Source organism: Colletotrichum tamarilloi (assembly GCF_030869305.1).
Source record: "Colletotrichum tamarilloi strain Tom-12 chromosome Unknown Scaffold_130.1, whole genome shotgun sequence".
NCBI lineage: Eukaryota > Fungi > Ascomycota > Sordariomycetes > Glomerellales > Glomerellaceae > Colletotrichum > Colletotrichum tamarilloi.
This window is the reverse complement of record NW_026849513.1, coordinates 76,202-88,551: the sequence shown is the minus strand read 5'-3', so window position 1 is coordinate 88,551 and position 12,350 is coordinate 76,202. Positions and strand designations below refer to the sequence as shown.

Here is a 12,350-nt window from a genome sequence, read left to right as displayed (position 1 = left end):
CGGCACATCGACGCCGGCCTGGCCATAATGGCCACGATGGACGGGCCGGAGGTGTACAGGGTCAGGGCGATAAGCCGGCGCCTCAGACGGCTCCTACGGGACCCCCCGGGTAACGATAATACCCATATAAAAGAACAGATTATGCTGGACCTGGCTGCCCACGCGGGCTGGCACCAGGAGGTCCTGTGCGCGTTGGAGTGGGTGAAGCTCGCCCTGTAGGCGGGCGGCGGAAGGTTGGGAGCTGTTTTGATTAGTAGTTAGGTATGGAGCGCAATATACCCAGTTTTCCCCAATACGTAATACACGGTACGGCCCCGGCGGATTGCTCCGTCGGGGGGGTATAATTATATATAACCCTTACTTTTAATAATTCTTTATAAATTAAGGTAATTTCTTCTATAACTAATTAATAGTTATATATTATAACTAATTATTTAAATTTTAAATTACTAAGTACTTTATAATAGTAATTAATTACGTTATTAATACTTAGTTTAAGCCGTAGTATAAAAAAATTATATTTACTTAAGTTAATTAAATTAAATATTTTAGTTACTTAATTACGTTAATTATTAAATCTTTATATACGAGTATTAAAATACGAATTTATTATTATATAAGCGACTTTAAAGCCGTATTTAATAAATTAGTTATTTTCTAAGTAAGTTAAGTAGTTATAATTAGTATTTACTAAACTTATTACTAAGCTAAGGTATTAAGTATTATTATAGAATTATTTCAAAAAAAAGTAAATTTATATATATATTACGATACTTTTAAATAACTCTTATAAAAACTTAGTATACTAAGTAAATAGCTAAATTTAGGTTTATTAAAAAAACTATTAAAAGAGTACGTATATTATTTAATTCGAACTACTTATAGGCTACTTTATTACTACGTCCTTTAGTAATATATTAAAAATAATACCTTAATATTATTAAAAAGATCTATTTATATTAGTTTTAATAACGCTTAGAGCTTATTATTAATAATAGTACTTTTACCCCCCTATTTAATCCCTTATAAATCTAAAATAAAAGTTACTTATAGGGCTTTATAATAAGTATTATAATAGTTATAGTAAGTAAATTAAAAAAGCTAGCTATTAATTAAAATACTTTTTTTAAATAAGAGCCCTCTATATTTAAATATAAAAAAGTTATTAAATATATAAAAGTAATACCTATATTAGTACTATTATTATTAATAGTACTTTTAGTACTAAGTAAAGCTATTTTTACCTAATAAGGCCTCGAGATTATATATAATTTTAATACGTACGAGGCTAGTATAGAAATATAGTAAAGGTATTAGTAAGCTATTACTAATAAAATAATTAACGTAGTTAATAATAATATAATTAATTTTATAGGGGCTCCTCGGCTATTAATACTTATAAAATTATAATCCTAATTAATTAATAATTTTATATAATTAAACGTATTATAAGATCTAGTTAATAAGGATTATATTTATAATATTAATCTTATAATAAAAAGCGAGATAAATAAACTTATTAATAAGTACGAGGCTAAAATAGAAGAAGTTACTAAATTATAAGTTATAGGCTATACGAAATAATTAATAATTAATTAGGTAATTAATTAAGTAGTTAATTAAGTAGTTAATTAAGTAGTTAATTAGGCTAATTTATTAATTATTATACTTTTTACTAAAATAATTTAATTAACTATAAATTAATTAACGGCCTCTGATTAGTCTAATTTATTCGAATGCTAACTACGTAGAGCCTAGCTTACGTATATGCCCGAGACCGGCGGTTATGTGGCGGCCGTAGCTATACTTGGGGGTAGAATAGCGGGAGCTGCTGGCAGAATATCCTCGCCCTATAGGTATTCGCTTCTTTAGTTCTCGCAACTTGGCTTTCTGCTATTTAAACTCTGGTCTTCCCTCGGGAAGTGTGTATAGCCCCGCTTCCTCCCTCCCTCAATCTCGTAGTTCTCTCATTTGTTCATATTGGTCGACTTCAGTGATCAAAGGAGTGCGGACGTGGATACGTCGTCTACTCATGAACTAGAATCTTGGTTCGGATAAGCCTGTTTCTGGGCCTGTGTGAACTCCTAGCAAACCCCTCTTTGTCGCCCCCTATGCCACAAAGGCAGGGAATTGGAAGAGTCAGGAAATCTCTTGTATTCTCTATACTGTGTTGTAGGTTTGCAACTCTGCGTGTGGAGCCTCACGCGATGTGGGTGGGTTAAGTTGACCCCAGGGAAGGGAACCCCCGTCAACCTGTTTTCCGCCTCCGTTTCCCCCATTGCTGCACGTCGCGCGGCTACAAATCCGGCCGCGCACCAAAGGCTGTCATGCCTCCTTCCCCCAGGATCAGTTGCTCGGCGTTACAGGAGGCGTACTGTTGTAGAAGTGAATGACTCGATTACGATGGGCAGCGGTCATCTGCTGGGATGGGATGTGCTGGGCAGCTTAGACCCAAAGGCAATCCCTCGCGCAAACGCTGTTTGGAAAAGTCTGGGCCGTTCGTGTCGTCTTATTTCGTGAACACCCTCCCCCAGAATGGACTGAACTACCTCGTTTGCGTTGCTTGTTCCTGCTTCTTTTACTAATATCTCTCGAGTATCCCCGACAAACACTGAGACAATCTCCGACAACACCATCCTGTTCAACCTTCCTTTGGTTTTCCCTTCCCTTCCATCTCTCATCTGTACGGTACTCTTACACGGGCAGTGCCCGTCATTCAGTTCACTAGTCCTCAGCAGAAATCCGGCCTGATTTAGCTATACTGCCTATTCTTCCCCGTCGACGCAACCATGGACACAGCGATCCCACTAGAAGTTTATCAAGATGATCGAAGGACCACAGTGGTCGCATCTGTGGTTTTCTGCATCCTGTTTGTGACGGCGATGGTTGGGTTGAGGATCTATACGAGGACAAGGGTTATCGTACTCTTCGGTATCGATGATATACTAGCTGTTGTGGCTCTGGTGAGTGAAAGTGACGAGGTCTACCTCAATGTCGAGAAGCTGAGTCTGATTTGTTGTTCTAGTTGGCAACAACAGGTTGTGGCATCGCCATCGCACTCAGTAAGTCAGATACTCATGCAATCTTAGCGGAGGAAAATTAGCTGACGACTATAAAAGTGACCAACTATGGCCTTGGCAGACACATCGTCGTCCTCAAGCCAGCGGATATTGTAGAATACATGCACGTAAGTAAAGTCACACTCGCCTCATCACAGTATTGATGATGGCTCAGTTCCCTCGACTAACAATGCAACCCAAGATGTTCTACATATCCATCGTATTCTACAACATCGCCCTCCTCGCCATCAAACTCTCCTTCCTGTGCCAGTACTACCGTATAATGGCCGTACCTCGGATGCGTAGAATCTACGCAGTCGCCCTCCTCGTGGTCGGCGCCTGGTCAACCTCGCAGGTCTTCATCGCCGCGTTCCAATGCCTCCCAGTCGAAGGGTTCTGGGACAAGTCGGTGGCGTCGCACTGCATCCCCAATCAGCCGCAGTGGTACGTCAACGCAGCTGGAAACATCATCACCGACGTTGCCGTCTTTGCGCTGCCGTTGCCCATTTTCTGGCATCTCAGCCTGCCACGGAAACAGAAAGCGCTCCTCATGGGAATCTTCAGTCTTGGATTCTTGTAAGTCTTCAACCTCGGGAGATCCTGTCTCACGCATGAAAAACCCTCGTTTGTCCGTTTTAGTAACACCAAATGCCAGCACCGTCGCCATTTCCATCGTACGCATCCAGTACCTCAGCACACCGGCAGACTTCACCTGGACCAACGTCGACGCTTCGCTCTGGTCCATCGGCGAAATCTCATCTGCCGTTACCTGCGCCTGTCTTCCGACGCTCCGCCCACTTCTGACAAAGATGTTCCCGGGTCTGATGAGCAGAGTCAACATCACCTCCCTCCACAGCAACCAGACCGACACGCGGCCGGGAACCCACCCGACCCGTCCGTATTCGAACCTCCCCAAGAGCTTTCCCCGGGACGCCGAAAAGGGGACCACGGCCTCGGGCGTATCCAGTGCGCGATCGAGCCACCTCAAGGACGACGGATCCTCCGTCACCCACGGATCGCCGTATCAGCACAACGCCCACGCCAACGAGTCGAGCGATACGATTTTCGGCCTGGCTAGCGTGCGCGGGGATTCCATCACACCCGTTAAGTCCAACTTCAGCCCCTTAAGCCCCAGGCCAGCATGGACTGCTTCTGCTTCCACAAAATCATATCCTGTCCGCAGAGACGGAACACCATTTTGAAAGGGAAAGGAACTCTTTGAGACAGAGTGTCGAGGCACCATCGAGTCCTGGATGTGCGCTTCAGCGCTTTCAATGCGGGAACTGATTGAGTAATATCTCTGCGGAATCTAATCAGATCTTCTGCCAGTACCATCCCGATGTGGCGGCGAGAAGATCTGAGCTTGAAAGTCAACGGGAGACGCAGGCGTCGTCCCTCGAGACTGGCGGTTACATCTGAAGAGTTGACTCTTATGTGGATGGGGTTTTGCGAACATAAACGCGGGCAACCGCTACGGATGTATTAAATGGCGCTGGTTTGCTCACGCGTCCGAATAATGATTAACTAATGATATATTAAGTCCGATGTATTATGTCTTATGCTTCAAGTCTAAATGAGCTGCCTATGACAGCATAGTGTCGTCGACGCTCCAGTAATTGGGCATCTCAAAGCCGCAGTACGTAACGACGGTACATGTTGGCGACTGTTCTCATCGTCCAAACCGCCACCATGGCTTCTTCTCGGGCTCTTTGTAGCCCTCCTCTTGGATATTGTTCTTACCGACAATATTCAGGAATACCTGGTCTAAGGTGGTTGGCGAAACACTGAAATGATTGATACCCAGCGCCCCTTTCTGTTCTTCCAGCATGACAGCCAGTTGGCCAACCGCACTTGAGGAGTGAGTATCTGCCGGCGTGATGTCTCCGACTTTGTCACCGCCGAAAACTTCGAGAACCTCTTTTCCGGGGACGGAGAAGCGCATTTGACCATGGTACGTCTTCTCCTCTACATCAGCCCCTGGGAATGTAGATATTACCCAGTTGCGAAGCTGTGCAGTTTCCTCGGGTGTCGTGTGCGGTGCCGTTCTGCTAATTAGATGGACGTGGAGTGCATCGCCGAACCGATGACGAAGATCATCTGTCGTGCCCAAAGCAAGCATTCGCTTTGCTAGAATTCCTGCGCGGTCTGCGAGAGCATCGGCCTCCTCCATGCTATGCGTAGTGAGGAGGAGAGATCTGCCTGGGACGATGGCCGCCAGCGTCTTCCACATGATTCGCTTGGCGGCGGCGTCCAGCCCAGAGGATGGCTCGTCGAGTAAGATCACGCTAGGAGATCCCATCAGTGCGATACCAAGACTCAATTTACGGGCATTTCCGCCGCTCAGGGCCGCCGCCATGCGGTTCGAGAATGCCTGAAGACCAACGGCGTGAATGACGGTGTTGACATTGTGGTGAATATCAGGGACGCCTCGGATGCGAGCGTAAAACTCTAGATGTTCCCGGACTGTCATCAGATCCAACGCATCGTGCTGAGGGCAGACACCAAGATGAGATCGAGCAGCAGGCAAATTGTGAATAACAGATTGATCTTCGACGAGGATCTCACCACCGTTCCGACTTGGCTTGAGGTCACCGCGGATGAGTGAAATGGTAGTTGACTTGCCAGCGCCGTTGGGCCCTAAAAGGGCAAAGACCTGAGACCGCTTGAGCCCGAACGTTACGTTATCGACCGCTGTATTCTTGCCAAAAGTCTTGGTAAGATGAATCACCCGGAGACCGTCGTCGCTACCCGATGTTGTGGTGACTCTTTTCAGTTCGTTTGAAACTTCCTCGTCGGCGACGCTGCCATCATCCGATGGCCCGTCATACTTTCGCTGCCAAAGTCGCCGAACTGAAGAGCCAACGGAGCCGCTATCAGCCCATAGCAGAAGCGCGAACAGAAGGATTGACTGCAGAACCAAGTACAAGATTGGCCCGCCGTATTGAAGAATGCCACCAGGGTACGCCGCTAGTTGTCGTCCATCGCAGGCTGTTGAGAATAAGTTCAGAACCAGGAACATAGCCCGGACTACAGAACCAATAGGTGCAAAAGCCGAGATGACGAAGTGAGCAACGAGAATGTTCCGATCGACTTTGGGAACTGGGGAATAGGTGATGGTGCACATGTAGGCTATCAAGTAGACCAAAAACAGAACCGCCTGACCAGCAGCTACCCAGGCATAAGTAGACAGTTGCGTCTTGCACCATAGGGATATAACATAGGCCAGTAGAATCGCAGTCAGTCCGTAGAGCATGAAGACAAGAAAGATGTAGCCTATGTGGTACCAGATACCGGACGAAACAGCCCAGATTATCGTAACCAAAGCTGTTGACGCGAGAACGATGATGAAGTCGAACGCCAAGTAAGCCGCCCACAAGGGCAGAACTCGAACTCCGTTGCTGTACTGTAAGGCACGAACCTGTCGTCGACGCTCCAGACTTGGGTATAGGGCGAAGAAGCCTGGGTAGCATGCAAGTGCGATCCCGGTATATACGAGGAACTGTAGCGAGTTGCCATCGTTGGGCTGCCAAGGCGTAGCGAAGGGTGCCCATGCCATCATGACAGTAACATTGCTAAGGAGCATATTCAAGATGTTCTGGCTCAAAATAGGGTTCAGTAAACCGTTGTAGTTCGACATGTATGCAATGGTGGGCACCGTGGAGTCGTCTCCTAGCCAGATACCGCCAGGAACAGTCTCGACCCGCCGTGCAACCACAGTGTCTTGGAAGGCTTTGAAGCTGTCCGTGAAAGTGGCGTTCTCGGCGAGTAGTTGCCTTGCGAAGTCGGTTCCAGTCCCAGAGGTCGATCCGTTGCCAGAGTTGCCGGCGGCAGCGTTGAATACTGGTAGAAGAACGCTGGCGGCAGTATTGAGGTCAAATCGTGAATTGGGCCCGAGGACTAGTTTCCATGTAAAATCTGTCAGACTGAACCCTTGCGTCTGATCAAGCGAGCGCTCTTCAGATGGAGCGCAACCACTTTGTGTTTGGCCTTTGATGAACAGGGTGACGAGGCCAGCGGCTGCAACGGGTAAGACAAACGCTGCAAGGTAGGGAATCCAATTTGTCTTCAAGATTGTCGTTCGTTTCCGGAAAAGTATAGCAGCCTGCCGCATGTATCCAATTTGCTGACCGCTCAGGAGTTGAAGTCCAGCTTGAGGAGTAGCGCCAACGTCGCCAGCTACACCCTTCTCATTCAAGTCTGAACCTGAATCAGGAACAATCTCGCTCGCCTTGGAATCGTGGATTTCCTCCGCCAATTGAAGAAAGACGTCCTCGATGGTGGGCCCGGAGAAACGGTAGTCGTGAAAGTTGTTGGCTTCCAAAGTGCGAATCACCTGCGCGGCAAGTGAAGAAGATGGGGCGATATAGCTTATCAGGTCGAAGTGTATCTTCTTCTGAACCCCTTCGATGTCGGGTGTGTTGCCCATACCTGTCTCCTTGGTCACATGGACTCGGTAACCGCCACCCAGGCGATCTTTCAACTCAACCGAAGAGCCATCGGCACGTAGCGTGCCCTTGGAAAGAATAGCGATGTGGTCGGCCAGGAGATCAGCCTCGTCGAGAAAGTGTGTTGTGAGGATTATCGTCCGTCTTCCGCGCTCAGCTAGTAGAATATCCCAAATCTTGCGTCGCGACAGAGGGTCGATGCCACTCGAGACCTCATCGACACAGCAAACCGCGCTTCCTCCTGTAAGCATCATGCCCAGTTGAAGCTTGCGCTTCTGGCCACCTGAAAGCGATTTCGACACAGCTTTTGCCTTCGTCTCCAAATCAACAGACCTGATTAGGTCTTGAATTTCCTGCTTGCTTGCACCTTTGCCAGGGGACTTGAGCCTGTTGAATATCTCAATATGCTGCTCCACGGTCAGGTCATCCCACATGACATTCTTCTGCGGGGCAATTCCCAGTCCACCGGTACCGTCAATAGTGATGGTGCCGCCTGTGAGTTTGCTTGTGCCAGCAATAGAGTCCAACGTTGTGGACTTTCCGCTACCGTTCGCACCAAGCAAGCAGAGGATTTGTCCTCTCCGGACATCCAACGTTAGACCGTCGACTGCGCGAACGGACTCTCGTGGCTTTGAGATGAAGGAAAACAAACGTTGCATTGGAGAAGAGCTGTAGACCTTGGTGAAGCCTTGCAAGCGCACAGCCGGCTCGTCGGTGTTGGAATGAGCTTGAGCACGGTTGAACACAATTATTCTGCCTTTGGTAGTAGTGCCGTGTAAGGAGGACTCGATGACAGCGCCGAGCAAAGGGTACACAAAAATCTGGATAATCAAGAAAACCCAGAGAATGATGCCGGAAATATCCCACGGGCTCTTGGGAGCGACCTTGGATAGGTCGGCTGGGAGGTCTTCTCGCTCCCAACGTGCCATCCAAGTAATGAAGTACACGTAGTTGCATGGCGTGAAGAGAAAGGCGAGAACACCAACGGCAGCGGTGCTGGGGTAGCTAATGGACTGTGCGAGGATTCCAAGAAGTATGATAGCGAGTACGGCCGCGATGCCACTGATCTGAGCCTTCTTGAAGAGTGAAGATGCCAGAATAGAGAGGGACGCCATGGCTATGCCGTTCAAGACATGATATACAAGCACGATGCCAACGTTGGTACGAGCAAAGACGCCGGCACGTAGCACCAATGATCCTATAATCCAGCCCGGAAGGTAGACGACGGTGAAAGCGGCGTGGTAGGAAATGATTCGGGCAGCCTGACTGAACCATCTGTGCTTGACGGGCATCATAGCATCCACGAGGCGGATCATGCCACTCTCGCGCTCGGTCGCAATGAAGCCCGTAAGGTGATAGGTGATGAAGAGAACGCTGGTCATGAAAGCAACACCCATCCAGTTCGTGATGGCACTTTGATAATTAATCCTGACGCGGACGGCACGCTCTTCTTGAGTCAGGCTGGTGAAAGGATATTCGTCGACAGTGCCGGGCAGAGGGCCTTGCTGGACAGAAGTTGAGGCAGAACCGGAAGCGGCCTGGACGGAAGCAATTGCCTCATCGACGGCTCTCTGTAGTGGCAGCAGGTAGATCTGGGCATCATTTTTGTCCGAGTCGACGTCAATGACTATGCTTCGCAAGGCCCCGTCGCTGCGAAGGGTGTAGTTCCAGTAGTCTCCGGGTCCCTCTGAAGGCGATGACTGGAAGACAACGGCTCCGTAGCAATTGGAGACGCCGCGAAGGTTGGTAGGACAGTCGAGCGAAAGCTCAGTTGTGGACGTGCGGCGGAGAGCAGTCTTGCCAGCGCTTTCGACAGAAGCGGCGAGTTGATCAATGACCTTGTCGATGTCACCTCCAGAAAAGCCTCCATTCACAAATACGACTTTATGTCTCCCAGCGCTGGCGGCAGCATCGAGAGCGTTTGGGAGAGTGCGAATATGCCTCGGATCAGAAACACCATATACAGCGGGAGGAACAAAGAGATTCTTTGCAAAGCTGAAGAAGGTGGTCAGAGCTATGGGAAGAATAAAGGCGATGAAGATGGCGGAGATGGCGTGGCGGAATATGATTTTCCAGTTCTTCAGTGTGAGTGTCCATGTCTGGCGTAGGAACGCCATGTTTGGCGAGCGTCGGCCGATGGCCGCGTTCTACTTTCTGTTGCCTGCCAGTGTCGTCCGGAGGTTGGTATTGAGGGAGAAGGCCCAAGTCGACGATGAAGGCGAAGAGGTCAGCTGGTAGAAGAAAAGAAAGTTTGCAATATGAGATGTGCGCGATGTTAAGGATGTCGTTGAAAATTAGTCAAGTCCAGGGTGCCTAGACATGGGAGAAGGGCGAGAATCGGAGTCAGATCGACGGGGAAAGAAAACAAATGGCGATGCCGCTTTGTAATGAAAGTGGTCCCTTGGGGATTGAGACTGGGCGCAGACTCTTGGTCGGTAGAAGGAATACTCAACGACTCGATGCCCCTTGGTCACTACAGAGTCGGAGTAAGACGAATTGAAGGGTCCTGAGTAGGTCCAAAACTTCTTTTCCAGACACCTGAGATGAACATCGGAACGTCTCGAAGTGTGCGCAGACTCGGGATGAACGCGCCGGACGCCACCCGGACAGGAAAGAAAGGCGTTTACTGAAGTCCGTACGTCTGCAGGGTAACCTAAGGTACGTTACGGGATGACAGGGGCGCGCGGCCTCCACAGCTCGCTTAACGCCTGGAGATTGAACGTGGAAGCAGCAGCCACCCAGCCAACAGCATGGAAGCTCCCCTGGGCCCGGGCAAACGTTGATTTGCGTTTCGGGCGCTGCCTTCTCCACCCAACCTAAAATGATAGGCCACACTGCCCACCCTGCACCTTCCCGTATAATCGTCGTCGTCACTACCTCCAAAATGTTCAACCCCCAAGAATCACCAAGGAACCTTGGCACATGCTTACCCGAAATAGGTTACCCCACGGAAACTATTGTCATAACTTCTACTCCGTACTATGTGTTCGTATAAAGTATCTAGGTAGCTTGTTCAGATCGGGAGAATTGGTAGAGTTGAACACGATAGACCTCGTACGATGCCGGCGGAACACGGCACTCAGACTGGCATCTATTTCAAAGCAGCGTTCATATTCAGAATCTTAACATCCGAAAGGGAAAAGATGAAACTGGACGGACTACACATCTGGGCAAAGGCAGAGTAATCCGCCATCGGCTTGGCGCCATGCCCAGGCAGAAAAGTGCTCGTTCGACGTTCGTAGCCATACACGTGAGGCTTGGACGGGATTCGTGCAATCCCGATGTCAAACACAGTTCGTTGCCCGACGCATATGCGGCAGACTGCAGTGGTTGACCAGACCCGGCTCAGAAGTGATGATGCCTTCCACCTAGGCCCACGAGTGAGATATACTACTAACTTTCCACAAAACAACGGACTTTGGCACGGAAGTCTATGGCGGAGGGCATTAAAGTTGGCCGACGGCGTGATTCAAAGCATTCGGTCTCTAGTTGATTGTGATATATGCAGACTGTAAGTGTTAGGTATGTCTCGATACCACATATATTTGTTTTCGAGACCCTCACTCGTCAAGTTCTTTGTTTTCGGCGAGAAGCTGTGGCAGCTACGCCCATGTATTCGCGGAGCCTTCAGGTTGCCGTCGTTTTTACGTTCCAGTACTATTAAGTACATCATCGGTTCGGGCATGTTTTGGCACAGCCTCTTCGACCTTGGGCACGTTGTGGCACCAAGCCGGACAGACACAGCGTAGTAACATTGGCCAAGAAGTCTGAGGCTCTTGAATATGGCTGCCTTGAAATTCATCTTGACCTTTCTCTTTCTCGTTCTGGAATGAGATGGACGTCAGTCCTAGCCACTTGGCCGACAGGATAGTTCAAAACAAAGAACCCGTTGTCTTTTAGATCATCAGATGAGGTGATTTTATTTATACAAAAAACAAAAAAACAATCCTGATGCCCAAAGGACCTCATCCCTCCTCATTCCTCCGACTCCCCCAAAACCCCTTCCCATAACTCACCAAAATCTCCTCCCCCTTCGAAATACCCCCCTTCCCCCGTCCATTCTTGCCCTCGGGCAGCACCCACACAGCCATACACTTCTGCCTCCATCTCTGACACCAAACCTCCCGAAACTCCGCGTTCGGCCTCTCCCCGACGCCCCGATAATCGTTGATGAACCTCGCCTCGTTCCCGCCCTTGTCCGCGTCCACCGCCACCTCGGCCTCCCGGTCCAGCCACAGGTCGTAATCCGACTTCTCCGTCCCGGCTTCGGCTCCCAAGGCCCCGGCCCCGGGGTGTACCGTGCCCAAGTACGGCAGGACAAACGTTCCCGGCTTGAGGTGCCGTGTCGCGAAGAGCCCGCACTGGCCCTGGGCCGGGTGCCCCGCGTCCGTGATGGGCGTGATCTTGACCAGCGGGCTGGGGAGCACGGTGGCTTGCGCGGGGATGTCGGGCACGTCTGGTGGTTTCTGTGCGATGGCTTGCCGTTGTGCTTGGCTCAAGAGCTTGGAGTGCGCCGGCGCTGAAAGGTATGACAGACCCGAGGGCCAGTTTTTGGGCTGTGACATGGCGTGGCTACGTGCAGGATTTGGTGAATTGGGTGCTTTAGTTGGGATACTCACGCATGCTGATACGAGCCCGGATGAGTCACAGGTCAGTGGAAAGTTGAGAACCTTTGATTTTGTGATATTGTACCGCGGGGGTTATTGTAACTTGGTGATGAGAGACAGAACTTCAGCAACAAGCGCCCAAACAGCTGGTGTGAATTAGGTTACAAAGTGGGTTGACTTGAGTGGCTGGCTCATGAACCTACAGGTCTACTTTTCCATCCCACGACCTCTCAATGTAA

General features: G+C 49.2%; 3 protein-coding genes across 3 annotated transcripts; 1 reads left to right on the top strand and 2 right to left on the bottom strand.

Moving 5' to 3' along the window:
- Positions 1–2,789: 2,789 nt before the first annotated feature.
- On the top strand, positions 2,790–4,261 carry CTAM01_14683 (uncharacterized protein; the record flags this gene model as incomplete). Its single annotated transcript, XM_060530682.1, has 5 exons — positions 2,790–2,963; positions 3,026–3,062; positions 3,120–3,187; positions 3,262–3,635; positions 3,715–4,261. 5 exons carry the CDS (start codon positions 2,790–2,792, stop codon positions 4,259–4,261), a joined length of 1,200 nt encoding a protein of 399 aa, XP_060374767.1.
- Positions 4,262–4,728: 467 nt separating this feature from the next.
- On the bottom strand, positions 4,729–9,621 carry CTAM01_14682 (ABC transporter; the record flags this gene model as incomplete). The annotated part of the gene is made up of 1 exon (XM_060530681.1): positions 4,729–9,621. The coding sequence occupies one exon, from the start codon at positions 9,619–9,621 to the stop codon at positions 4,729–4,731; it is 4,893 nt and encodes a 1,630-aa protein (XP_060374766.1).
- A 1,848-nt stretch (positions 9,622–11,469) lies between these two features.
- Positions 11,470–12,069, bottom strand: CTAM01_14681 (SET domain-containing protein; the record flags this gene model as incomplete). Its single annotated transcript, XM_060530680.1, has 1 exon — positions 11,470–12,069. One exon carries the CDS (start codon positions 12,067–12,069, stop codon positions 11,470–11,472), a length of 600 nt encoding a protein of 199 aa, XP_060374765.1.
- Between the last annotated feature and the right edge of the window lie 281 nt (positions 12,070–12,350).